The 24,643-nt window shown below is 51.4% G+C and overlaps 1 protein-coding gene across 1 annotated transcript in view; it reads right to left on the reverse strand.

Moving 5' to 3' along the window:
- LOC123926164 (lysine-specific demethylase 4B-like) overlaps positions 1 to 3,422 on the reverse strand; it is a 65,386-nt gene extending 61,964 nt beyond the window's left edge. The window contains exon 1 of the mRNA XM_045979957.1: positions 2,811 to 3,422. Coding sequence (XP_045835913.1) covers positions 2,811 to 3,422 — 612 coding nt within the window. The remainder of the gene's footprint in view (positions 1 to 2,810) is intronic.
- Positions 3,423 to 24,643: the final 21,221 nt, after the last annotated feature.

The following is a 24,643-nucleotide window of genomic DNA, read 5'->3' on the forward strand; positions in this document are numbered from 1 at the left end:
AAATCTGACGGTTCCCTGCTCCGCGATTTCCAGCTTCCAGAGCCGTGAGAAACAGGTGTCTGTGGGTTAAGCTCCCAGTCTGTGCTGTTTTGCCGTGGGCCAGGCTGAGTGAAACAGAATCACACGTACGATGCTGGACGCGGGTGTGGAGGCAGCCCCTGATGCCTGCTCCAGATGGCAACGTTCAAGACGGAAAACACTGAGCCCAAATTTGGGGTAAAATAATATATACAGATGGTGACCAAATCAGGCTCAAAAACTGTATTCACAGATATGTGGGACATTTGGCCTAAAATGACCGAGCTGCTAAAAAAATACCTTTTATGATTTCGAATATGTTACTTTTCTCTTTTGTTTATGGAAAAGTCCTCTCTGGGCCTCTGTCCTCCATTTCCTGGTAAAATTCGGGGAGGGTCAGACCGTATTGGAGAACATCATGGGTTTAATTAATCCAGTATGGCTTGGCGGCCGGCCTTGCCGCTCACACGCCTCCTGTCCTCTCAAAGGTTGAAAGGTGGTTTTCGAGGGACTGTAACTCATCGTTGAAGATGTTTAATATTTTACTCTCTAGGAAATTGGCTCACAGCCAAAGAGCAATATTAAAAATGGTTAAAATGCATGTAACATGAGGCATTTACATGAAGTACTTCAAACAGCACGCATGTTTTGTTGAGTCACGTGACAGGCCAGGGTGAGGAAACGCAGCTCACACACAGGTCACAAGGCTATGACCAGGACGCATCATCCTTGGGGACAGAGGGACAAAGTGTGGTGTGGCTGCAGTGAGGTGCCCCTGAGGCCCGATCCCGGGCTGCCCACTGCCGTCTGGGAGTCTGGCCAGAGTCAGAAATACAAGGAGACATTCTCAGGGCCCCAAGTGTAGTACCCGCGGAACGCCAGCCCTGCCCCCTGCCTCAGGGGCTCAGTGCACGGCAACAGGAGTGCGGCTGGCCTTCCGCTGGCCTGGAGCTGATGTTGGCGCTGGCGGCCGTGAGGCCGCGGGTCCCGAGCTGACCTGCGTGGGACGGGGCGGGGGAGCGCAGCAGATGTGTGCAGACATGTCTGGAGGGTCAGGAGCTACAGAAAGCGGCCCACAAGGGCACGCGTGGATGAAGGGCTACCTAGCACCTCTACTCAGGCCAGGCAGTGGTGTGGCCCTCAGCACGAGGCAGGCTTGAGGTTTGCTCCCCAGAGCAGTCTGAGCCAGGGCAGGTCACCACTCTGGGCCTCGCTCTGCCAAGCAGCGCCCAGAGATCCGACATGGGTCCGTCTTGTGGCACCGCTTCCTTCCCCAGTGCCTCGCCTGGGTGCCGGAGCAGGGACAGAGAGGTCACGGCAGGCTGTGCCCTCTCTGGCTGGCCTAGAAAGGGCCCACGCTGTTCTTGCCTGCATTCCGCTGGCCGGAGCCCTCACGTGGCTCCAACCCCATAGCAAAGGAGGCCCGGAAAGGCCAGTGTCATTCCTTGGGAGGCCGAGGGAGTGGAGAGCATCGATCTAGTCTCCATCTGTCTTTCCTCCTGGAAGACACATGTGATCTTCTTGTTTTGGCAAAAGAGACTAAAACTACAAATTGTCTGCCATGTACCACGTACACTAGGACGGGAGAGGCATGGGATAACCCGAGGGGCTGGGGTGAGACACAGCCACCACTGTGTCAGCAAAAGGCTGAAATCCCACTGACGGGACACCCTGGAGATCGCCCACCATGGGGCAGAGGTGTCTACTGGGGCCATTGCACAACTCCCTGGGAGGATGTCCCTCCTCCCTCCTCTGTGCCCTCCAGGCCCTGCTCCATGGGAACCCTTCCTCCTTGAGGCTGAGCCGTACCTGTGATCTTGAGGTCCCTATTGTTTCCAGATCCAGCCTGTGACTGCAGAAAGGTCAGAGATCCAAGGACTTTTTCTTAAGTCATGCATAGTCAAAGACTTTTTTTTAATGGGCTTATGGAATTTTTGGCAATACATGATCCCCAAAATTCAGTTGACTTTTCTGATTTGCTACTAGTCAGTTAACTTGTCTATAATTATGACCACAGTTCCCCAAGGTCTGCACCCAAACCTGCTTCATTTCTTTCCTTTATGTCTTTTTGTCTTTCTCTTCGGGTGCCGCGTCTCTACTCAGAAACTAATGACCATCCCAGATGAAGACACATTTTAACCTGACTTTTCTCCAAGTCGCTGTATTCAATTTAGAAGTTTTCCTGAGATATTGTTACTCAGAGCCTTTTAGGTTGCAGCTCTCATGTTTTAGGATAGAGAACCACTTAGCTTTCCAACCTGCCATCCTTTGAATTTCTGGATTCTCTCTAGACCTCTTCATTTCTTTTGCAACTCGGCTCATTTGTTCATCTTTCTCTTTAATACTTTTCGTTATGAACTGTTCCCAGCATGTGGAAAAGTTGGAAGAACTTTACAATGAAACCCTTTTTTTTTAACATTTTAATTTGGTTTTTATTTTATATATTAATAAATAAGAGGAATCACTCTTGGCCGGGACTGTAAGTGGCATTTCTACAGTGAGAAGCGTGGTCCTGGTACAGGGGTTCAGCCCTGCCTGTGAAGACAGAGCCCGGGTTTCCCATATGACAACACCACCGGCCTCGAGGCTGGGCGAGCCGGGCCTGGGACTCTGGTCCCACTCTCTGACAAGCCTCCCTCCATCCTCGTCCTCGGAGAACCAGTGTGGAGCAGGCGTCTGGTGAACAGATGGGCAGCTCTGGGGGCAGCCAGCACAGGAGCCCCGTTTTCCAGAAAGCTCCACCGTTTCCATCTCCAAAGCCAACACCGGCCGGGGAAGAGCACAGTGGGCACTCCGATGGCCAGCCGCTCCAGGCGCTTGCCGTGCTCCGGCGGGATGGCGTACCAGGACTTGGGCTCCCCGAACTGCAGGTCGTGGATGCTGTACAGGTCCATGTCCTCCGTGTCCCAGGTGAAGGTGGTCTTCCACATGCCGAAGTACAGGTAGGGGGTGTCGACACCCTCGATGATGGTGCCGCACTCACGCTCCACCATGTCCAGGATGGTCCGCAGGCTCCCGATGTTCCACTGGGCCACGTCGTCGTCGTACAGGGAGCCGCTGATGTCCGCCCCGTAGATGGGGGACATGAAGGTCAGGTTCTTCCAGTACTTGCACTCCGGGTCATCGAAGTCCTGGTGCCGCCGGGTACAATACTTCTCGCTGTTGGCCAGGCGGCGGTACTCCCCGACAGTCATGGCCTTTTTCTGGATGTTGTACTGTGTGAAGAGGCCTGACTGGCCTGTCACCACCTGCTGGATGGGCGCTGGGATGACCATGTCATCGATGTCATCGTATGTCTGCCTGGGCTTCCAGTCCTTTGGGGGAATGATCTTGGCCAGGCCCGCCCGGTGGGCTCCCTGGGACTCGATGTAGGCCACGTATTTGTTGAGAGTAGAGTCTGCCATTAACCCTTTACTCTGACATGTCACATATCCACCACTTTGGCTAATTCTTTCCTGAACACAGCCAGTGACAGTGAGCACACATGAATGCTCTGGTCTTTCCAACCATCCCTCCTGGAGCGGCAGCCGAAGTCATGCTCACCAGCCTCCCAGACACCACAGGTGAATGTCCATCATGTAACGTGCCACTGCACATCTCGTCCCCATCTTTCTGGTCTCCAGTAGCCACTTTCTGCTACTGAAACAGTATAACCAAGGGTACACATGTTACTTTTCCGGTTATGGCAGCACTGTATTACCAGACATGAAGTTCTGGCAGCTCAACCATAAACACATGAAAGAAGACATTGTAACCATCACCAAGCCTCAATACAAGTTTTTTGCTAGTTCATGACATGGTTCAGTGCACATCAGATGCCTTTCATGACTGAGTTTTTGAAGCCCCTATATCAAGGATGGTGACTTCCTCCATTTCGCGTTACCACTGCCCCCACAGAGAACATCTGGAAGGCAGACAGTATATCTCATTGCCAGACATGGATGAGGTATATAACTTTCTGGCCAAAATCCCAACTCTACTATAAGAGGAGCTGGGAAAGAGTCTTCTGTGTGCCCAAGAAGAGGAAACCAGTCTGCTGAGTATCTTAGTGTCCTAGGGCTGCTTGGTGACACCCAACAATAGAAGTTTATTCTCTCACAGTCTGGAGACCAGATGTCTCAAATCAAGGTATTATGGGGTGAGCTCCTTCCAGAGGCTCTTGTGGAGAACCTGTCGCATACTTTTCTGTTAGCTTCTTGTGGGGAACAGCAACTCTTGGCATTCCTTGACTCATGGACGTATCATCCCAACCTCTGCCTCCTCGATCGCATGGCCACCTTCGCCCCATCCACGTGTCTCTTCTTGTAAGGTTATCAATCATATAGGATGGGACTAATGACTTCCCTTGATACCGTCTGCCTAGATCTGATTTCCAAATAAGGTCACACTCACAGGATTTCAATGTACCTTTTGGGGGGTCATATTTCAACCCAAAACAGGGAGTGCCTGACTAGTCTCTTCACGGATTCCAAGAAGAATTCCTCCTCCACCTGAAACAGTTTGCCCTGGAAACTAAGCTGGGAATAGGATGTGACCATTACAGGAGACATCCGGTTCCATGTGCCACTGTGTCTCAAGAAAGAAACTAAAAACTTGAAATGTATGGGTCCCTGAGGAGCACTGCTTTCTGTCATTTCTACTAAATTGTCACTCATATGTGGTTTTAGAGCAAAATGAAAGACTCTGTTCAAAACACGTGTCTACCTTATCTGTAAGGAAGAGGAATGATTCTCATAAAGGTGTTTGACTGATCCTAGCAGAACGGTGGGGTTGTCATGTGTCATACACAGCTTTCTGAAATTTCTAGCATCTCTCAGGGTCGGGGAATGGAAATCTGGGCGAGGAAGGAGACCATTGCCCTTTTATCCTTTATTTACAAACAAACAAACAAAAAAGAAGACAAACCCCTAAAAGTGTACAGTTTTCCCTCCAGTCTACCTAGGAAGCCACATTCCTAACTGAGCCTCCCATCTTTGCAAACTGTAGTGAGGCAAGGTCCTGCATTGCGAGGTCACTGCTGTCACATTCTGAGGGTCTGTGTTTGGTAATTACTTCACTCCACAAACATTTAAGGAGGGGCCAGCATGGAGCTCACGAGGATGGCCATCTCCGTGTCAACAGCCCAAGCTGACTGGAGAGGAGGCAACGGAACCCATCCCAGTGTCTCAGCACCCCGACACCACAAATGTTCGCTGAACAAATGAGTAGATGAATCAGTGAATCAATAAATAGATCGTTTTCAAGAAGTGGAATATTTGCTTTAATAGGATCCCCTAGAAATAATTAGGTCAGTTGTTCGGTTATGCTCCAACAGAACCAACAAAACAAAGGAACATATTCTCCTAATAAAAACATTTCTGCCTTAAATGATCTTTCTTTAGAAAAGCCATAGTGTAGATAAGTGCAGTCAATGAAACAGATATAGTGATGATGTTTTCCAAAGCTATTATCAGGATACATATTTGACACAATAGATATATTCCAAATTAGAAACGCAGAAATTCGACCAGTATATACAATCTTGGCGGAAGGCAATTTGGCTATATGTACCAAAATCTATTGAAAATGTTAAACACTCTGACCTAATAATTGCACTGCTGGGAATCCACCCAAAGAAACAATCCAAAGTATTGAACACGCTTTAGGAACCAGTATTTATGGCAACATTGTGTTTGACAGTGAAAAATTTGAAACTGTCTAAATGCCTAATCACAGAGGAATAACTAAGAAAATCACAGGACATGAAAAAGCTATCTTCAAAATAATGTTTTAAATGAGTTTGTAATAATAATGTCAAAGAATTTATATTATAATAAAAGAAAAGGAGGCAAAAGAGAGTATGATGATACCCATATTAAATATCAATAAATCTGTGCATAAAACTCTGGATGGCGGTAACAAAAGTCAACAGTTGTTTCTGGGTTGTGGGGCTTGAGTGGTTTAAACATTTCTTCTTTCTGCTTTTCTTTATTTTTCAAATTTATTGTGCTGAGTATTTTGTAATGGGAAACATAATAAGCGCTTAGAAATAAAAGCACAAATGAGGTGAAAAATTAAATTACATTAAATGTTACATTTACAGAAAAGAATATCATAAAATTATCACTGCCTTGGAAAACTCAAAGAATGAGTTTACTATGCACACAGGGGCTAAACTGAAATAATAAAACAGTTGGAGGCCGTGATTTCTGAATGTTCACAGGCTCTGACTAATGTGCAGAGACCCGTGCATGGCGTGGACAGTGAGCCCTTGGCATTGACAGGCCACCCCGGGGCCACGCTGGTGCCTCCCCCAAAGAGCTCCATCTCCCGGCGCCCTGTCCTCTGCCCCTCCCCGTGTCAATTCTGCCGGCTTCCCCGAGCTCCGACAAGATAAATGTTGGCAGGAGAGGAGGAAGCTGACTGATAGCCACTGCATGCAAGCAGGTCACTTAGAAAAGAAGAGAGTTGACCAACATTCACACCAGAGCAGCCATTCTGAACGTCAGTCACCCTCCCCAAGTGACGGGAGAAACATACTCTCACATGTGCTGTTCGGAGTGAATTCTGTACCCAGCAAAACGTCACTCGGGGGGCCTCATGCCTCACACCAATTGTGTTTAAGAAGAATTATGTTTCCAGGGGTGTGATGAAAGACAGATCTCCTTCTAGTCTCTTTTTCTTTTTGTTAAAATATTAATATCTTGCAGATGTTGAATACCAAATATTAAGAGAAGATCGCTAAATATGAATTAAAAAAAAAAAAAAGGAAGAAGAAGGAAAACCTCCACGGCCATTGGTCATGTTTGCTCCCCCCACTATAAGCTGATAGCATTTACTTTATTTTTTTAATTTTTAATTTTTTTTATGAACATATAATGTATTATTAGCCCCAGGGGTACAGGTCTGTGAAGCGCCAGGTTTACACACTCTTTTTTACTTTGTTAATAAAAGGTCATTTATTTTCCTGAAAAACAAACACACAAACTGTTGGGCGGTGCCTTGTTCTGAGGCTGACCCTGAGCACAGGGGACTTGAGAACACAGTGGTGGGTTTCCCCGAGGTGCAGGGGAGGGGGCAGCGAGACAGCAGTGGTGGAGAAGCGTAGCGCGTCTGCTGGCTTACCAGAGAGATCACGTGTGATGCCACATTTCCGGCGGAACACACAGGTCAGCGATAAGAGAAGGATTTGAAAATACCGGGGTCCAGAATGTTCCCTATGCTTTGGGCTTCAGCCCCCTGGAGAATTATTTAGGGGTTCACCGGGCATGGGGCAACGTGTTCCTGACCCCGGGCTCCATGGCGGGCCGCTCTGCAGGGAGCCTCGCCAAGTCTCCCCGCTTCTGCCACGTGGTACTGTGTAGTTAAAGCAATCAGTCCAGCAGCGATGAGGAATCCTCTTGTTACCTGCTCAACTGACAGAAGCTGTTTTCCCCGCGTCTGTAACTCTTGTCTTTCTCTTCAAGTTTAAGAACCTTGAAAATTCTTTAAATGTCAAGCCCTTGATTGTCCTCCTGCATAATGAAGGCGGTTTTCTGTTTGGTTAAAGTGCACTTGCATTTGACAGGTTGCAACTTTTGGAAAAAAAATCTCTGCATTAAGAGAGGGTCAATAAGAAAGATACAGACAATATTTGGCTGAGATTTCGAGATGACCTTTTAACGACTCAGCCAAGCTTTGCACAAATATGGGATCTACGACCACTTCTGCGCATCTCTTCTGAGTCTCTGGGCTTCTTGGGGTCCTTCTGCGGAAGGCAGTGGGGGTGGAGAGGCAGCAGTCAGAAGTCAGGGCCTCACGTGCATCAGGCCGCAAAGACTTTCTCTCCAAAGCGGGCTTCCTGCTGATTGATACCAAGGTCATTCATTATGCAGAATCATTAGTCACATCACATTACTTCTGCAATCAGGCTTTTGATGATCAGTCTTAAACTTAGAAAAAACTCAATTCTCAAAAGGCACAAAAGAGACAATACATTTGTCGGACCCGTTCTATTTCTGGAGTGCTGCTCACTTGCCTCCTCTTTTCTGTAGCTAAAGACGCTGCTCTGGGTTATGTCCTTGGCATTTTTTATTGGTAGTTACTGCCGCTGTTTGGTTGGCCATCCTGTCCCTAGGCCCGGTGTTTTCTGGACGAATCTGAAGTCCTGACTGCCACGGCCACGCCCATGGAGCACTGGCTGCACCTGCCCGCCCCTCCCGCTGGCGTCCATCCTGGGCTTCCCGCGCTCACGCCCCTTCCTCTTCTCTGCTCCCCAGACGCCAGGTTCCAAGGGGCCTGGGCTCCCCAGTCTCGCTGTCCCCCTTCTCAGAGCAGCTCACAGCCACCCAAATTCAGTCCTTCGCCCCCTGGGCTCAGAGGCCCGGCGGAAGGCTGGAAACGAGGGTTTACACTGTCATTGGCAAATGTAAGAATTTGTCAGTACAGGATTCAACAAGGATGAAAGGAAATGCCTCTTTCTAGCCAAAGGCCAAAGCCGTTTTCCGTGGTTGCTTTAGGAAGTGTCCAGCTCTCTGCGGGGGTGGCGAGGAGGACAGGGTGAGGGGGGAGGCGACTGTCCCGGCTGCGGCTGCGGCTCGGCGTCCCTCCCTGCCCGTGGAGTGCCACTCTCCGTCCTGCTTTGCGCAGGAGGCCCCAGGCCCAGGGAACAGAGAGAGGGGCCTGGCCTCTCTGTTGCCTTGGAGACGGGCTGGTGGGGTGCCTCTTCCCCTTCGTGAACAGGCTGGTCCATTAGCAGCGGAGTTTCTCTTGCATCCCTTCTGTTCTTTGTGCCTCTTAAGCAGGCCCTAAAAACCTTCCCCTATTTGTAAAGAACAAAAATGACATTCTGTGAGGCCTTCGGCTTTTAAAACCCTAACAAACGAGGCGCGGTTTCGATGGCAATGCCCATTCGCGAGAGCCCCGTGGCAGCACAGTGTTCTGGTCTCCGTGGCTGGCGAGGGTTTGCAATGACGTATCTTCTGCCTCTCCCGTCCCCACGTTTCCTCCTTCCCTTCATGCTCCACGGTCAACGCGTTACTGACACTCGACTTGTTTCTCATCTCAGTGCTACGATCCGATATCCAGACCGCTTCAGCGGGTTTAAGACATCACCAGTGCCCAGACTGGGGCGTTCACAGACCTATTCCCCGAACAACGGTAAAGGAAGAGAAAACAGGGCACAGAAGAAGGTGCTTTATTAATGGTGAAGAGTGATTTCTGCTTACAAAAGTGTCTCAAGAAGACCCCCTTCCCAGCATTTCTAATACTGATATTCTTATTTTTCACAACAAAATGTTGAACATTTTACATTATTTTTTAAACTTTATTTATTTATTTATTTATTTGAGAGAGAGAGTGAGAGTGAGGAGGAGCAGAGGGAGAAAAGAGAGAATGTCCAGCAGACCCCCCGCTGAGTGGGGAACCCACGTACGGGGCTCCATCGCAGCACCCTAAAATCACAAGCAGAGGCAAAATCGAGAGTTGGATGCTAAACCAACGGAGTCACCCCTGCACCCCAGAATGCTGGACATTTTAAATGTGACTTCCATTTTACCAAGCATATTCTGGACATTCATTGTATGTAATCTCATTCAGCTCTCTGGAGTCTGGAGTCTGGGGTGCCAGGACCCTTCCTCCCGGCACCCCTGGGGGCTGTGTGTGACGGGAGTGAGTGAGCAGCTCTCCAGACGGATTCTAAGCCGAGCGGATGGTCGCCTCTTGCCGACCAGGACTATGGAGAAGGAGGCTCAGCCCATGAGGTCTTTTGCCTTCTGCCGGCTTCCTGCGGGGACGGTGAGGCCCGGAGTCCCAGTGAGATCACCCGGTAGAGGGCCACGCCATCGTCTCCCTATATGTCTGGGCACAGCAGTTTCTGACAAGGGCGACGGGGCTCTGCCCGCTTCGGAAAGGTGCGCGGCCCCTTGTCCCTTTCTCGGGCTGTGGATGCAGGCGTGACTCAAAGGGAAGAGGCAGCGAGAGAGAGCGCCCTTCCTTCTACAGACGCGCGTTCTTGTCTGTGTCCTGGTTTGCTTTACCTTTAGTCAGCGCTCCGCCAGCTCATCTAATTTTGTCCCCCAGACCAGCCAGTCCCCACGGTTCAGGATCACTCTTCCCAAAACGGCAGACCGCTAGGCAAGAGAGGGCGGATGAACAAGGCGTTAGCGGCTGACTTGCCACCACCACAGCCCAGGATGGTCGTAACGAGTGTGTTTTACTTTTCACAGTCCTCCGGCCCCGCACTGCCCCGCTGGCCAGGTGCGTGTTTGAGGCAACGCTGAGGTCGACCTCACACGGCACACACGCCCGCCAGGAGAGCTGGTTTTCTGAACCCGGGGTAGCACGGGGGAGGGAGCTGGGGAGCAAATCCTCACCGGGGGTGAAGGGGGGTCGGTGTACAAAGGAGGGGAAGGGAGAGAGGCACAGAGACCAGAGACAAAGGGCCTGGGGTGTAAGGGAAGGATGCTGGGGGTCATCGTAGGGACCCGACTGTGGTGCCTTCACCTGAGCTGCCTCACGGCTCCACTGTGGGAGGGAGGGAGATCCCCTGCGTGGCTGATGGGGCTCTGAGCCCCGAGATGTCATGGGCCGGAAAGGGCTGGGATATTCTTTTCGTCACACGTGTCGTTTGGATGTGTTCCTCTAAGAGAAGCACTTTGCCAGGGCTGAACTAAGGCCCAGGAAGGATGACATTACAGGAGGCCAGAGGAAGCTGTCACTCAAGATGCAGGCCTGGGCAGCTGGGCGACGGGCTCCCTTCCCTGGGGTGGAGGGTGCCTAGGCAGAGAGGGCAGGTGCCGCCCCCCACTCCTGCCCCAGCCTCTGCCCCAGCCTGGGTCCTGCTGGCCAAGCACCAGGAGCTACTGGGGGAAAGCACTTTGGTGAGGATGAGGAGGGGGTACAGATGGCCAGGCAGACGTGTTGTCAAGACTTTGGAATGAGATAGAAGAGGCCTTAGAGATCGTCAGATCTGACCCCAAACTTGCTTTCTGTAAGTGTGGAACCACCTGCGACTCGAGGGCATGGAATGGTTTGCCCAAGGTCCATAAGCGCTGGCGTGGCGGGCTCTGGCCCAGACCCCGATTCCTAGCCCAGGCTGTCCCCCCAGCACGCCCCTGCGTCTCAGCACAGTGCACGGCTCAGCTGCAGGGGGCGCTGTGCTGTCAGAGAAGAAAGGTGGGGCCCTCCAGGGGTGCTGGGTCTCCTGCGGCCTGAGAGAGAGGGCAGAGGAGAGGATCCAGGTGGCATGAAAGAAAGGAAACTGAGCTTTCTTGTGTGGCAAGTGTCCTTGCTCATTCTGCACCATCCCTGTGTCCTGGAGGAGCTCCCACATTTAAAAAATGGGAGCTATCCCAGCCCTTCCCCTTGTATACAGAAGCTCAGTTAAGATTAAGTTTCTTTCCTCTCTCGTTCTGCAAGTACAGCTTTGTTCGTGGTCGTGTCCCCGTGTCTCTCCAGCAGAAAGAGCTAGAGCAGCCCTAGGCTTTCACATCAAACCCAGCAAGTCGCAGATCCAACAGCACCCTTCGGCGATGTAGGGAAATTATTTTCTCTTTCACGAGTTTCCGTTTCGTGATCTCCGGAAAGGGACAATATTACAGATCATACAGATGTTTTAATGGTTATCAGGATTAGTGCCCGTGGAAGTGGTCCTCACTGATTCTGGAACGTCTCCAAACTCACCAACGGTCAAGGATCGCTCCGTGGCTGCCTGCCCGGCTTAGGGAGGGCCCTCTGCGGGGCCACAGCAAGACCGTACACAGTTAAAAGAAGGGGCTCTCGACTTCAAGAAGGGGATGGATTATGGGAAGCAGTTACAGTCTGTTTCCCTTCTGAGGCTCACTACCTTGTTTGAAAACAGGAATCCCATTGTTCTGCTCTGTTTCTCCAGAGCCTAGCACAGTACGTGCTCAGAACACCTAGTTGATGAGATCTATATATATTTTAAAGAGAGAGCACGGTCATGTGCCAGTGGGGAGAGAAGCAGAGGGAGAGGGAGAGAGAATCTTTTTTTTTTTAAGACTTTCTTTATTTATTTGACAGACAGAGATCACAAGCAGGCAGAGAGGCAGGCAAGAGAGGGGGAAGCAGGCTCCCCGCGGAGCAGAGAGCCCGATGCAGGGCTCCATCCCAGGACCCTGAGATCATGACCTGAGCCAAAGACAAAGGCTTTAACTCACTGAGCCACCCATGCACCCCTGATGATACAGAACCCATATTTTCTAGAAAAAAAAAAATCAATGAGAAGGAAAAGTGACAATTGTTGGTTTCAGTTAGAAGCAGAGATAAAGTATCAAATTGTTATCAAGGATTGTTATGTGTTATGTGTGATTTATGTGTATTTTAAAAATAGTCATTTCTCCAAAGATGATTAAAAACAAATAAATTAGATTCAACTAACAATCACCAAACACCCACTGTATTTTAGGTGCTAAGTTATATATAAAATACAAGATTTTTTTTTTCTAAGTGCTCCCAGTCTGGAGGAGGACGCACACGAGAACTGTAACTCATCTCCCCAGTTTACAAAACCAGAAGTGGCCTTCATAGGCCCAGTGCCTTCCTGCTGGGCCAGAAATCCAGTGTCGCAGTAGCGGGGAGTGTCGTCGGGACACAAGAGGAGCAGGGTGGCTTGAGGCAAAGTCCAGTTGGGCTTCGAATCCATGGCGAGGGGTTTCAGCCATCAGCAAATGTTCGGGTTCAAGTTCAGTCTTTTGATTCATGCAATCTCTCTCTCTCTCTCTTTCTCTCTCTCTCTATATATATTTTGTGAGAGGAAGAAGCCCTGACACAGTTGGATGACGTAGAAGGAAGGCTGGGAGAGAGCAAGGAATCGATTCGCCTGCGGGGACCAGCGTCCTGGTGACAACAGACTTTCCCGGGAAGCAGGGCTCCGCTTCCAACCTGGGTGCCTCCTGGCCGGCCCCTGCTGTTTCCGACACTCCTTCCACCTGGTTCCCGACCAAGGGATTGTGGTGAGTTGGTGATGGAGCGCCCTGGAAGGGGCTTGGCGCATGCCATGGGGACATCGGTGGTCGTGAACACCTCTCCAGGGTGGCGGGGGTGAGGGGACACGCGAGCAGCAGGGTCACAGGTGCGCAGGGCCCCAGGGGCGGGGCGGGGCGGAGGGGAAGGAATCTGCCCTTTGCCGAAGACACAGACAGTGTGGAGGTTGGGATCGGGATGTCGACTTTCCACAGCCATGTTTAACCAGGAGAGAAGAACCCGCTTTTCAGATGCTGTGCTTGACGCCAAGGGTGGCCAGTTTTTACAGCAGACTGAATGCCCAGGGTTTCCTGAGCTGGCACGTATGCGGTTGCTGCTGTGCTTCCTGCTCGAAAGTCCCTTTCCACACCCTCCTCCTCGCTCTGCACGGAAGCGTTGCAGCCAGCCCCCATCTCTCACAGAGTCGCCAGGAGAGCTTCCCGAGTGGAAGTTTCGAGGATGTCGGTCCCCTGCGGAACACAGCTCACTGCTTTGCTGTTGCTCCAGAGAAAGTGTGCAGACTGCCGACAAGCACCCCAGCTTTGGGTTGAAACCTCTCTCTGTCTCATGTCCTATTTTCTTCCATACAATAGGAATTCACCCTGAGAATGGCCCTCTCTGACTCCTGACTCCGGTGCATGTGACCCTCTTATAGGTGGCTTCGGGGACAGACCATGACTTAAGTCTGGTGGTCAGTGTCCGTGCAGAGGCTTCCTGGATCACCATGCTCCAGCCCCCAGTGGCCCGGCATGTGGCCACTCCGACCCTGTCTGAGCAGCCCCATCCCGGTCAGGAGAGGCAGCCCAGCCTCCAGGAGACACTACACTGCCCTGGCCAGTTTCTAGCCCCGATTCCAGTGTCCGACCTGCAGGGGCTCTTGTTCGTCGCCGGCATATAAAGAAACTGTCGCCCGTGGTCTCCGGATTGTCACACCCGAGCACGGACGCGCTGCTGACTGCACACACCCTGTGGAGATGGAGCTGGTTTGGAGAGCTGTGTGGGCGCTTCCCGGGAAGAAAATGAGAAACAGTCTTCGAAGGCACAGTGGCTGTGAAAGCGTCCCACGATTCCCCACCCACCTGTTCAGAGACCCAGGGACATTCTAGGGAATTGAGGTCTGTGGGTTGGTGGACGGGGCTGTGGGACGGACAGCAAGGTGGCGCTGAGGGGTGACTCAGTCGTCTGCAGAACGGTCGCTGCTAACTCCAGGACCTCCGAAGCCACGGACGCCCTGCCCGGTGCCGGAGATCCTGGGTATCACGGGGCTTCCCATCCCTGGGACACCGTGTTCTTATAGACTCAGACGATGGTGACATCCCCCCCCCCCCGATAATAACCACTGTGAGAGGCAAGGCTGTTCATGTTCAGAAAAGAACTTTGTCCCCAGATCGGTTCTCCACACCCTGTTTGTATGTTCAGGAAAACAAAAGAAACAAAACACAGCAAGACGTCCTTGGAGGATGGATGGCATTTGTCCGAGATCTCGTGTCGCTGTACTACCTACGGATCACATGGGGTGTAAAGTATTTTAGTGATCAATAACATGAAAAACATTAAAACTTACGAAGTCCTGGTGAGGAACGCACCTGTTATCTTGTCCCGAAGCAGCAAGTGTGCCTCAGAGCCTGGATTCTGGAAGCCCCTGTGTAAGTCAACACATGCCAGCCTCATTTCATAGGAAAGAACACCACTGCAGGCAAAGTCTGAGACTAGGTGTCTCAACGGTGCTTCAAGGACCAGTTCTCATACCGAGATGCTCCGTCAATCTGCCATGTGCAGACGGTGAGCACGGTCTGTAAATAAACTGAGAATCCCACGGACGCGGCGCTGACAGAGGAGGGCCGTGAAGACAGGTGCGTGCTGCAGGCTCGCAGGCACTCCTGACAGTCCGTCTTGCAGCCCAAGGTTCCTAAAACACTCATGACTGTCGGGGAGCCCTCCGAGGGGCCGCTTTGTCCCGCCTGCTGAGATAGTTTCACGAGAGGTCAACGATGACACGAAAGCATTTGATAAATCCTCAGGCCACTTCAGAAGGTGCTGGTGCTTCTCTCCTCCAGAGAGAGATTTGCTTCCTGGGAAAGGCTACCCATGGACGTGTCCTCGGAAGAGCCCAGGTAAAGAGACAGCGTTCTCTTAATTCAGTGGGATATTTCTTTCTTTCTTTAAAAATTTCCAAGGAGTTAGCTGTTTCTTTAAGAAGCCAGCTTTTATAAATCTCTTCTATCCAGTCTGGCTTTTATACCCATGAGAACATACTAAGTGCCTTTTTCCCCCTCAGTTCAAAGGGCCAGAACTGATCAGGTGAGCAGTGAAGCAGACAAGTATGTGTGTCTGTGTGTCTGTGTGTCTGTGTGTCTGTGTGTGTCTGTGTGTCTGTGTGTGTCTGTGTGTAGATCTCTGTGTGTGTCTGTGTGTCTGTGTGTCTGTGTGTCTGTGTGTGTCTGTGTGTCTGTGTGTCTGTGTGTGTCTGTGTGTCTGTGTGTGTCTGTGTGTCTGTGTGTGTCTGTGTGCATGTGTGTGTCTGTGTGTCTGTGTGTGTCAGTGTATCTGTGTGTGTCAGTGTGTCTGTGTGTGTCTGTGTGTCTGTGTGTGTGTCTGTGTGTGTCAGTGTGTCTGTGTGTGTCTGTGTGTGTCTGTGTGTCTGTGTGTGTCTGTGTGCATGTGTGTGTCTGTGTGTCTGTGTGTCTGTGTGTGTCAGTGTGTCTGTGTGTGTCTGTGTGTCTGTGTGTGTCTGTGTGCATGTGTGTGTCTGTGTGTCTGTGTGTGTCAGTGTGTCTGTGTGTGTCTGTGTGTCTGTGTGTGTCTGTGTGTCTGTGTGTGTCTGTGTGCATGTGTGTGTCTGTGTGTCTGTGTGTCTGTGTGTGTCTGTGTGTGTCTGTGTGTAGATCTCTGTGTGCATGTGTGTCTGTGTGTGTCTGTGTGTCTGTGTGTGTCTGTGTGCATGTGTGTGTCTGTGTGTCTGTGTGTGTCTGTGTGCATGTGTGTGTCTGTGTGTCTGTGTGTGTCAGTGTGTCTGTGTGTGTCTGTGTGTCTGTGTGTGTCTGTGTGCATGTGTGTGTGCACGCACGCGTGTGTGGGGGGTGGTACTCAGGAGAGGGCGGGCAATACTTTGGTCTTGCCATATGGCTTATCTACAAATGTAGATTAGAGCAACTTCACCACACTAAGTTAGGCATCTGTGCTTGACAATATTGCCTGAAGTTAGGATTTCAAAATAAAAATAATCATATTAATGAATTTACCATAAGGCTTTCTGCTGATTTTTTGTTTGGTGGGAGGAATTTCTGAATTCTATTCCTTGGGCTGTGTCTGTGACCTCCCCTGCATTTGCCTGGCGGTTCATGGGGCCGCCATGGACCGCCATGTCTGTCCTCTCCCCTACAGAGGTCAGACATGGCATGTCTCATTCCTGGGCCCTGCTAGGGTGCCCATGTGGTCCTTCTGTCTCTGAAACGTTGTTCTCATGTTAATACTGAATGTAGAATTCAATTTGTCTCAATAGCTTATGTCCTGCCTCTTCAACCACCTTGCAAGTTCCACAAGGCTACAGATTTGTGTCTGTACGTGTGTAAGTATGTGTCTGTGGGGTGTCTTTCATACACAATACGCAGCCCAATATTCAATGGGATTGGATTCGTAGTCAATACGCAGTAGATGCGAGTTAATTGGTTAATGGCCCCGCCCCCAATCAGATGGTCCAAAACTAATGGCTCTATCAGATTAGCAGATTTTATGAGACAAATAATTTTTCAATCTTAATTAATACTGAATTAATTAAACTTAACTAGTTAATATTGTCATATCTGATCATAAAAACTGAAATGTAAACTTATAGTGTCTAAACGATCCAAACTGAGAGGTCGTAATGTTCTGCATAAGAAAGTTCAGTCAAATAGGTTTGTTTTGAAATGACATCAGGTCGACCTGCTCCCAGGTCATTTTTTCCCCCCAAATTTGTTTGTCCACCCAACCGCGCATCCATGTATCCATCCATCATACACCCATCTATCGACTCAACAAATATCTATTTTTTACACCGGACAGTACCCTACGTAATTAGGATCAGATATCGAGACACACAAAATGTGCTATTGAAACAACAACAAGGAAAAAAAAAATCAGAACGGAGAGACAGAAAGTAGAAGGACTGTAAAGAAACCAGGGAAAGGTCACATAACAGTAACTATTATGCGGAAATACAAACTAGGTCCCAGGCAAAGCGAAAGTCAGTGCAAATGTCCTGGGGAGGGCATGAGTTCAGTCATGTCGTCAAGTCCCCCGGAGGAGTCAGCACACCTGGGGTGGGAGGTGGGGGTGGGCGGCGGAGGCTGAGGGCCAGGCTGCTGAGCTGGGAAAGCGTGTAAGGAACCCATAAGGAGGGTTTTGTACACCAGGCTAAAAAATTTGCATTCGATTTCACATGCGGGCAGGAAACAAGGGAAGGGTGAAGATCCTAAGCAGGGGTCTATGTGGTGGTGGGGGTTGCTACTCTAAGTTCTATGTTCGTAAAAGATCACTCTAACATATGTGCCAACAAATTGATGATCTGGAAAGAAAGGAAATAAGAAAGCCAATTTGGATATTTTGTTCACTTGGGATGGGGATGATGGGGGACATGGTGGTGAGCAGGAGAGTCGCTCCTGATACCGAAATAAGTGAACATGCTTGTAGATCTAAGACACTAGGGTTGCTGGTGAGTGAGATGTGAGGGGTGGGGAGGAGGAGGAATCAATATTTCCACTAGAACAGGGAACGTGAAGAAACCTCACGAGCATCCTGAAAACAAAGACCAACAGTGACTTATTGTTAAATCAAGATAGGACTTTCCAGGACCAGAAAGCCTGTGGCCATGGGGCTGAGAAATGGGTCTGCTGGCCAATTATATACTCCGTGTCTGGAGACAGAAAATCCGTACTTACATTCAAGGAAGTTCTTCACCAAGTTCTACCTCCTTCCTGGGGCAGAGGACTCTGCTCTGTGTCCCCCTGAAAACTCATCAAGTAGAAACGGCTTGGAGCAGAGCATTCTTTCTTCCCATATCCCTCAGGATCCCCGCTGTGTCCGGAGAAGGACTACAACCACGAGGACTCATGGACGGAATGCAGATAGTGCCTGCCTGTGCGGGTATGTGCCTGGTGGGGAGGTGGAGACAAGAAGGATTTGGGGCAGCGTGTCTGTGGATGGAACTTCTCCAAGGAAACCCCTGGGTCCCAGCAGAGTGACCGATTGTCTCTCGCTCCCTTTGCCTGGAGCAGGGCTGCTACTCACCGCTTGCTCTGGCCTTGGCTCACTGCCCCGTTCCTCCTCAGCAAGCTTTCCGACAATAATGACAAACCAGCTGAGTCATCCAGAAAGACCGAGTCTCATTTGCAATCCTGGATGTGGAGCAAGGCAGAGAGAGTTGCCGATTGAGCCCCAGCGGAACAGAAGTGACCAGGTGAAATCTTACCGGACACTCAAAACTGGGCCAGATATTGTCTGTAACTTGCCCTGTGGTGATATATCTGAGAAAGGATCATCAACCATGGAGAGATTGGTCGGAGGCGAAGCAGCAGCTAATCTCTCAGAGTCAGCAAAGGGAAAGAGCAATTTCGTATTTTTGATTAAAAAAAAAATCCAGGGATAAAAGATGTGACTTTAAAACTTAAAGGATGAAAATATGGGTAAAATTCGAGGAACTGTGCTTAGCAACCCCAGTATCCCGGAGGAATATACATACCTCATAAAGAAGAAAAGAACAAACAAAAACCAACCAAACAAAAAACCCCAAAACAAACAAAACACTCCAAGACGGAGAGACGGCTCTGAGCAATTCTCATCCTCATGCATATGGCCTGTCTGTGGCATTTAGCACAGAAGCTCATTTGTTCGGCTCCCCGACATCGCAGACGGCTGGCATTTCTTCCTCCTTGCTTATCCCTTCTCAGTCTTCGGTGGTACCTCCTCATTTCCCTGACATTCGAACTCCGGGACTTCTGAGGATTCAATGTTTGGATGTCTTCTCTCTTCTCTTGGTCACCTCACTTGTTAATGTTACCTACATACTGATTTCACCCAAACCCGTTTCTCCAGTCCTGGCCCCGTCCTAGAACCCCAGACTCATGTCTGCTCACACCTCCATCTATGTACTTAAAACATCCACTTGGTTGTCTCCTGGACAATCCTCGCTGCCACCAACAGAGATCTGCATGAGCCCGTACTCACTACTCCCTCTGCTTCCAATCTCTCGCAATAAGAAACTCCATTCTTCCAGGGGCGCCTGGGTGGCTCAGTGGGTTAAGCCGCTGCCTTCGGCTCAGGTCATGATCTCAGCGTCCTGGGATCGAGCCCCACATTGGGTTCTCTACTCAGCAGGGAGCCTGCATCCCCCTCTCTCTCTGCCTGCCCCTCTACTTGTGATCTCTCTCTCTCTCTGTCAAATAAATAAATAAAACCTTTAAAAAAAAAAAAAAGAAACTCCATTCTTCCAGACACTGAAGCCAGAAATCGTGGGTATTCGTGTTTTACTTCTCTCTTTGCTCACTTCATAAGCAATCCATCAGCAAACCCCATTGATTATACCTTCAAGATATACTCAGAATTGCTCATTGTCTCGACTCTCCCTCCATGGTCTACACCGCCCTCATGTCTCCTGTGGATCACTACTCTGATTGCCCTTCCTTCTCCTCTTCCCTACCCGTATGCTGTTCTCAACACAGAAGCCAGTGTAATCGCAATAGCCTGCCAGACCCCACCTGACCCTCCCCATCCCCCTAAGCCTGTGGTGTCTTCTTTTTTCATTCTTCTATAACCATGTTGGCCCTGTTGCTCCTCAAGCAAGCCAGGTCAGATCTGTGCCAAGACCGTTGCTTTTCAAGATCGCCCTGCCTGCAGTGCACGGCTTGTTCATTACTTCCTTCTCAGTGATGTCTTTCTGCAAGGTAATTATCACCATCTGATGATGAAGTCCTACCTGATGAGGACACACTTGTTTGATGGGTTGGCTGAAGATCTGTCTCTGCATGAGAATGCCAGCTCCAGCAAGATGGCGATCTCTGTCTTACTGCTTGCTGCACTCTCTGTGCTTTAGACCAGTACCTGACACACAGCAGGCACAGGGTAAATGTCTGTTGGATTAATTGATAGATTAATGAATATAAAGATAATATGCAAGAATGAAAAGGAAATTGAATGCATGAGGCAAGAGAAGAGGAAAAGGAAAAAAACCAAGAGCAGAACCAAAGTCTGCGTGTAGGTTCCCAGGCCTCTTTTTCTGTGCAGGTATCTCCTTCCCGACATTTCTGCTCCGTAAACACTAGCTACATTAGCTTCTCCAGCATCCGATCTCTGCCTCCTCAGCTAAGTGGGGATTCTGAGCTCCGTGGGCTGCTGGTTGCATCTGTCCGTATGCACTTAGCACACAGGTTCATCCCCTCACACTGTCCTCATGTGTGCTATCCCTTCTGGGTTACCACACCCCGACAGCCCGATCCGTGGCCTCCGGCGTTTATCCCAGCTTCCATGATGTCTAGACACAGAAATGTTTGTCAGACGAGGAGTTCCCTTTAGGCACGACACAATTGCTTCTTTAAAAGAAGTCGTACTGGCTACATTTAGATAATTGTGTTCTGGAGCTGCCAAATTCAAGCACGGATCCTGTTCCTATTTTGGGTGGAGACTAGAACCCGTTACTGACAAGGAGTCTAGGGAGAAGAATTATCATTGCTGACATCCCTGCTCTCATGATCATAATATATGCTGCAGTTTTTTCTCGCCCAAACCATTGTGTTTCCATAGCAGCAATAGGAAGAAATCAAATTGACTTCAGAAATACAATGCTATTGCACCTAGGAAAATACAGATGTCGCTGAGCTTTGTTTAACGGGAAAAAATGAAGTTTCCTTTCTCTAACGGGCAAGTGAGACAGACACAGCCTGGGTGTGACACAGTGGTGTTGGCCCTTCCGCTAGGTTGTGTGCTGACAGGGACCTGTAGTACACAGGCTTGTGTTCTGCTCTAAGATAAATCATTCTTGAAGGTAAAAAATAAAATAAAATAAAACCAGTGTGAGCCAATAACGAGCACATAGAATAGTCTACAGGAGTAAATGTAGCTAAGTGGGAGGTTTTACTAAGATGGACAAATCTTAGGACAAAGTGGTTGATGACAGGATTTCGGGCTGTGTCTGGAGAATGTGCCATTGGAATCGAATCTTGAAGAACCATGAGGATGTCACAGACTTTCTCCCGTGGGGAAGGGTCAGGACGGATGCACGCAGGGTCAGAAAGATCCGGCCCGGCGCCTTCTTTCCCCCGACGTCTAGGACCTCAGCACACCCACTTGCTGGCCTTCCTGAGGCTTGGCTTCTGCTGGTGTCAGTGGGGACAGGGCTGTAGAACTCACAGGAGTGTGGAAACATGCGTGTAACGTGTGTGACCAGCAGTATTGGGGACTGAGTTCCATCCCTTTGGAAGGACATGCTGAGGTCTTAGCTCCCAGTACCTCAGGAATGTGAGCTTATTTGGAAATAGGTCATCCTTAAAATGAGGTCCCTAGGGTGTCTCTCCCCTGTAGGACTGGCATTCTCATCAAACGGAGACACTGAGACACAGAGATAGACGTAGGCAGAGGGGAGAGCACGTGAAGGCATGCCATGCGAGTGCGGGGACACAGCCCTGGTCACCTCACCCCCGGAGTGCCGACAGTTGTCGGAGGGAGCACCGCCCTGCTGACCACTTGATGTGGGGTTTTTGCTTCCAAAACCGTGAGACAGTAACTCTCTGTTGCTTTAGTGTGTTGCTGTGTCGGGGCCGCCCTAGGGACCTCACGTGAATGGCAGATGTGGGGGGACTGGGACGAGCCCGCAGCCTGCCGCGGCCAGTGACGCAGAGGCATCAAGGTGCGGAGGGGCCCGGCGGCCTGAGACTGTGCGGAGACACTTGTGTAGAAGACCGGGAGGCCGGCGGTGGAGAGAGGGGCAGGAGAACAGGGCCTCGATGATGCCCATTCCTGCTTCCCGTGCTTGGGGACTCGAGCCACCAGACGGGTCAAACGGCTTTGATCCTTTCAAGATGCAGAAACCGAGTAGGGAAGTGTCTGGCTTCCTGCGCTTCCGTCACTGGCTTGTCCTGCATCTCTAGCCTTCCCTGCAGTGGCCCCACGCGGCGGCCCGGCGGGCGGTGAGGATCCGGAGACGAAGCGGCAGCTGGTGTCGGTACCCACCACACCGGGGCAGGCTCCCAGGCACCACGGAAGGCCAGAGCCGGCCCTGGCATGGCCCGACCCACGTGCCCAGGTCCCCCACGAAGCTCAGGCTCGTGGAAGGAGACTCCCGCTGAAGACATGTGAGGCCACTTGGCTGCATCGCGGGGGCCGCTGTCCCTCTCTGGGCTCCGGCCGGAGCAGCTGCTGGAGGCGCTCCACAGCCAAGTGCCCCAGTGGCAGCTGCAGACCCGTCCCTCGGTGCCCGGCCAACGCGGTGTGGGTGTCGGCAGAGCATGGAAATAGCTGGAAGCCGACGGGCGCGTCCCTCCGGCCGCGGCACTCTTCCAGGAGCCCTGAAGTCTGCTGTGGGGGGAGGGGCGCGCATTGGAAAGGCCTGTCCAGCCCCGAAGGAGCCCGCGGAGACAGGCCAGTGGCAGGCGAGCTGGGGTGCCTGCGTGTCCCTGTCACTCAGCCCCCACTCCTCCTCCACACAGAGAAATGGAACCAACACCCTGAAATCAGGCAGAGGCAGAAGCTGATGTCACATGCACACGTCTTTCCAGATGAACTGTCATCTTTTTTTTTTTTAAATATTTTATTTTATTTTTTTTTTTTTAAAGATTTTATTTATTTATTTGACAGAGAGAGATCACAAGTAGGCAGAGAGGCAAGCAGACAGAGTGAGAGGGAAGCAGGCTCCCCGGGGCGCCTGGGTGGCTCAGTGGTTTAGGCCACTGCCTTCGGCTCGGGTCATGATCTCGGGGTCCTGGGATCGAGTCCCGCATCGGGCTCTCTGAACTGTCATCTTTATTAAAGTGGGTCACACATCCTGTGTCCCCAAAACCCAGCCCCTCTTCTTGGGCCTCAGCATCGGGCTTCACGACGATATCCTTTCCCTTCCCCCATTCTTTGACAGTCGTGCGGTGCTGCTGGACCAGCCGACTGGGAAACAGGGGTGTCATTCCACGGGGCAAGGCTTCCCGCCCTCTGTGCCTAAAGGCAGGGGACAAGCTCCCGGGAATCTGCTCAAAGCAGACAATTCCAACAAGGATTCCACGACACAAGCACCCCACACGGACACTGCGAGAGCTTCTCTGGGACCCTCACATAGACAGACCACACCCCCGCCCCCTTCCTGGTCACCCTGGATTCTGGACAAACTCTGTGCCTCTTCAGGAAGTCCTGAAACTGAAGTCACCGTCAGCCCAACACATCAGCTCAGGTTCCAGAAAACAGGCATTGGCTCCCATGTGCTGGGTGTGCGGAGAGCGTGTGAGGGAGCCCCGGAAGGCTGCGCGGGGAGTCCAGGGCTCACCTGCGTCTGACACCCAAGAGTGAGTCGTCGTTTGGTTTTCTGCCATCACGAGTGGAGGTTGGAGCCGGGACCACCCTCTCTTGGCACCAGGGATGCTGACCCCGCCCGAGCCAGTGTTGCGCATTCTGAGAAACTGAGGCAGCCGGCTGTTGTGGATGTGAGTGCATGCTCTGGTTGACCAGCAGGTGCGGACAGCGACGGGGACGCATCCTGAGAGCCACTTCTGAAGGCCTTCCCGCGGGGCAGGGATGTGCGGAGCCCTGGGGAGGGCCAGCCGGTCCCATCTGGGGTGGGAGAGAACTCTGGTCTCCTCCCAGCAAGGGGAGGGGGGATGGAGACTTCTGCACGCCTTGACAGCAGGGCAGCGCAGACACGCGAATCAATCCACTCTGCTCCGCTCAGGCTCGGACAGGAGTGGCAGGTCCCCAAACTGCCGGCTGCTTGTCGGACCCAAGGCGGGAGAAGGGGCGGGCGCGGCAGGGATCAGTGTGGCCAGACACGCATTCCCGAGCCTCCGGCCAGGTCACACTCAGAGGCATCTGTGCCCACACCCAGCAACGCCCAAGGCCGCGAGGCTCTGGGCGGGGGGACACACCGAGGGTGGGCCCAGGAGCCAGCTGCCACGGCAGGCACCGACACTTCCTTCCAGGAGGGGCGCAGCTGCATTCCTGAACGGCGTCACCCCAGCCCTTCCGGGAAGGCCCTCGGAGCTGCCGGCTGCCGGCGCAGAAATATGCAACCTCTAATTGCTCGTGATCCCTGGAAAATCCCCGGGTGTGGCTGCCCGGGGATGTCTTGCCCTGCAACACACTCGCCTTGGGAGGTCTCCCGGCTTCCAGGGAAGGAGGGCGATGTGGGCGCTGGGGCTGCCAGAGGACAAGAGTCGCTCTGCTTGTCTCCCCTTTGCGCAGCCTCCCTTCTCCCGTCCTTTTGTCCTGTATCTCCTTTCCACTCGCCAGAGAGGCACATGTTCTCAGCCACGGAAGGGCTGTCAGAGAAGGTGTTGCGATGACTCCCTTTGCTTTATCCCATTCTAGACAGAGAGACGACCGGGCGGGGCCGTGGGTGTCCAGGTGAGGAGAAGGGAAGCCCAGAGCCTTGGTGCTGCTCCGAGCTCATGGATCATCTCTCCTCCTCCCTGAAGCCCACCCCTCCTTACGCACACATGCTGTCTGTCCCCTTACA

This window comes from Meles meles, chromosome 15 (genome assembly GCF_922984935.1).
Source record: "Meles meles chromosome 15, mMelMel3.1 paternal haplotype, whole genome shotgun sequence".
Taxonomy (NCBI): Eukaryota; Metazoa; Chordata; class Mammalia; order Carnivora; family Mustelidae; genus Meles; species Meles meles.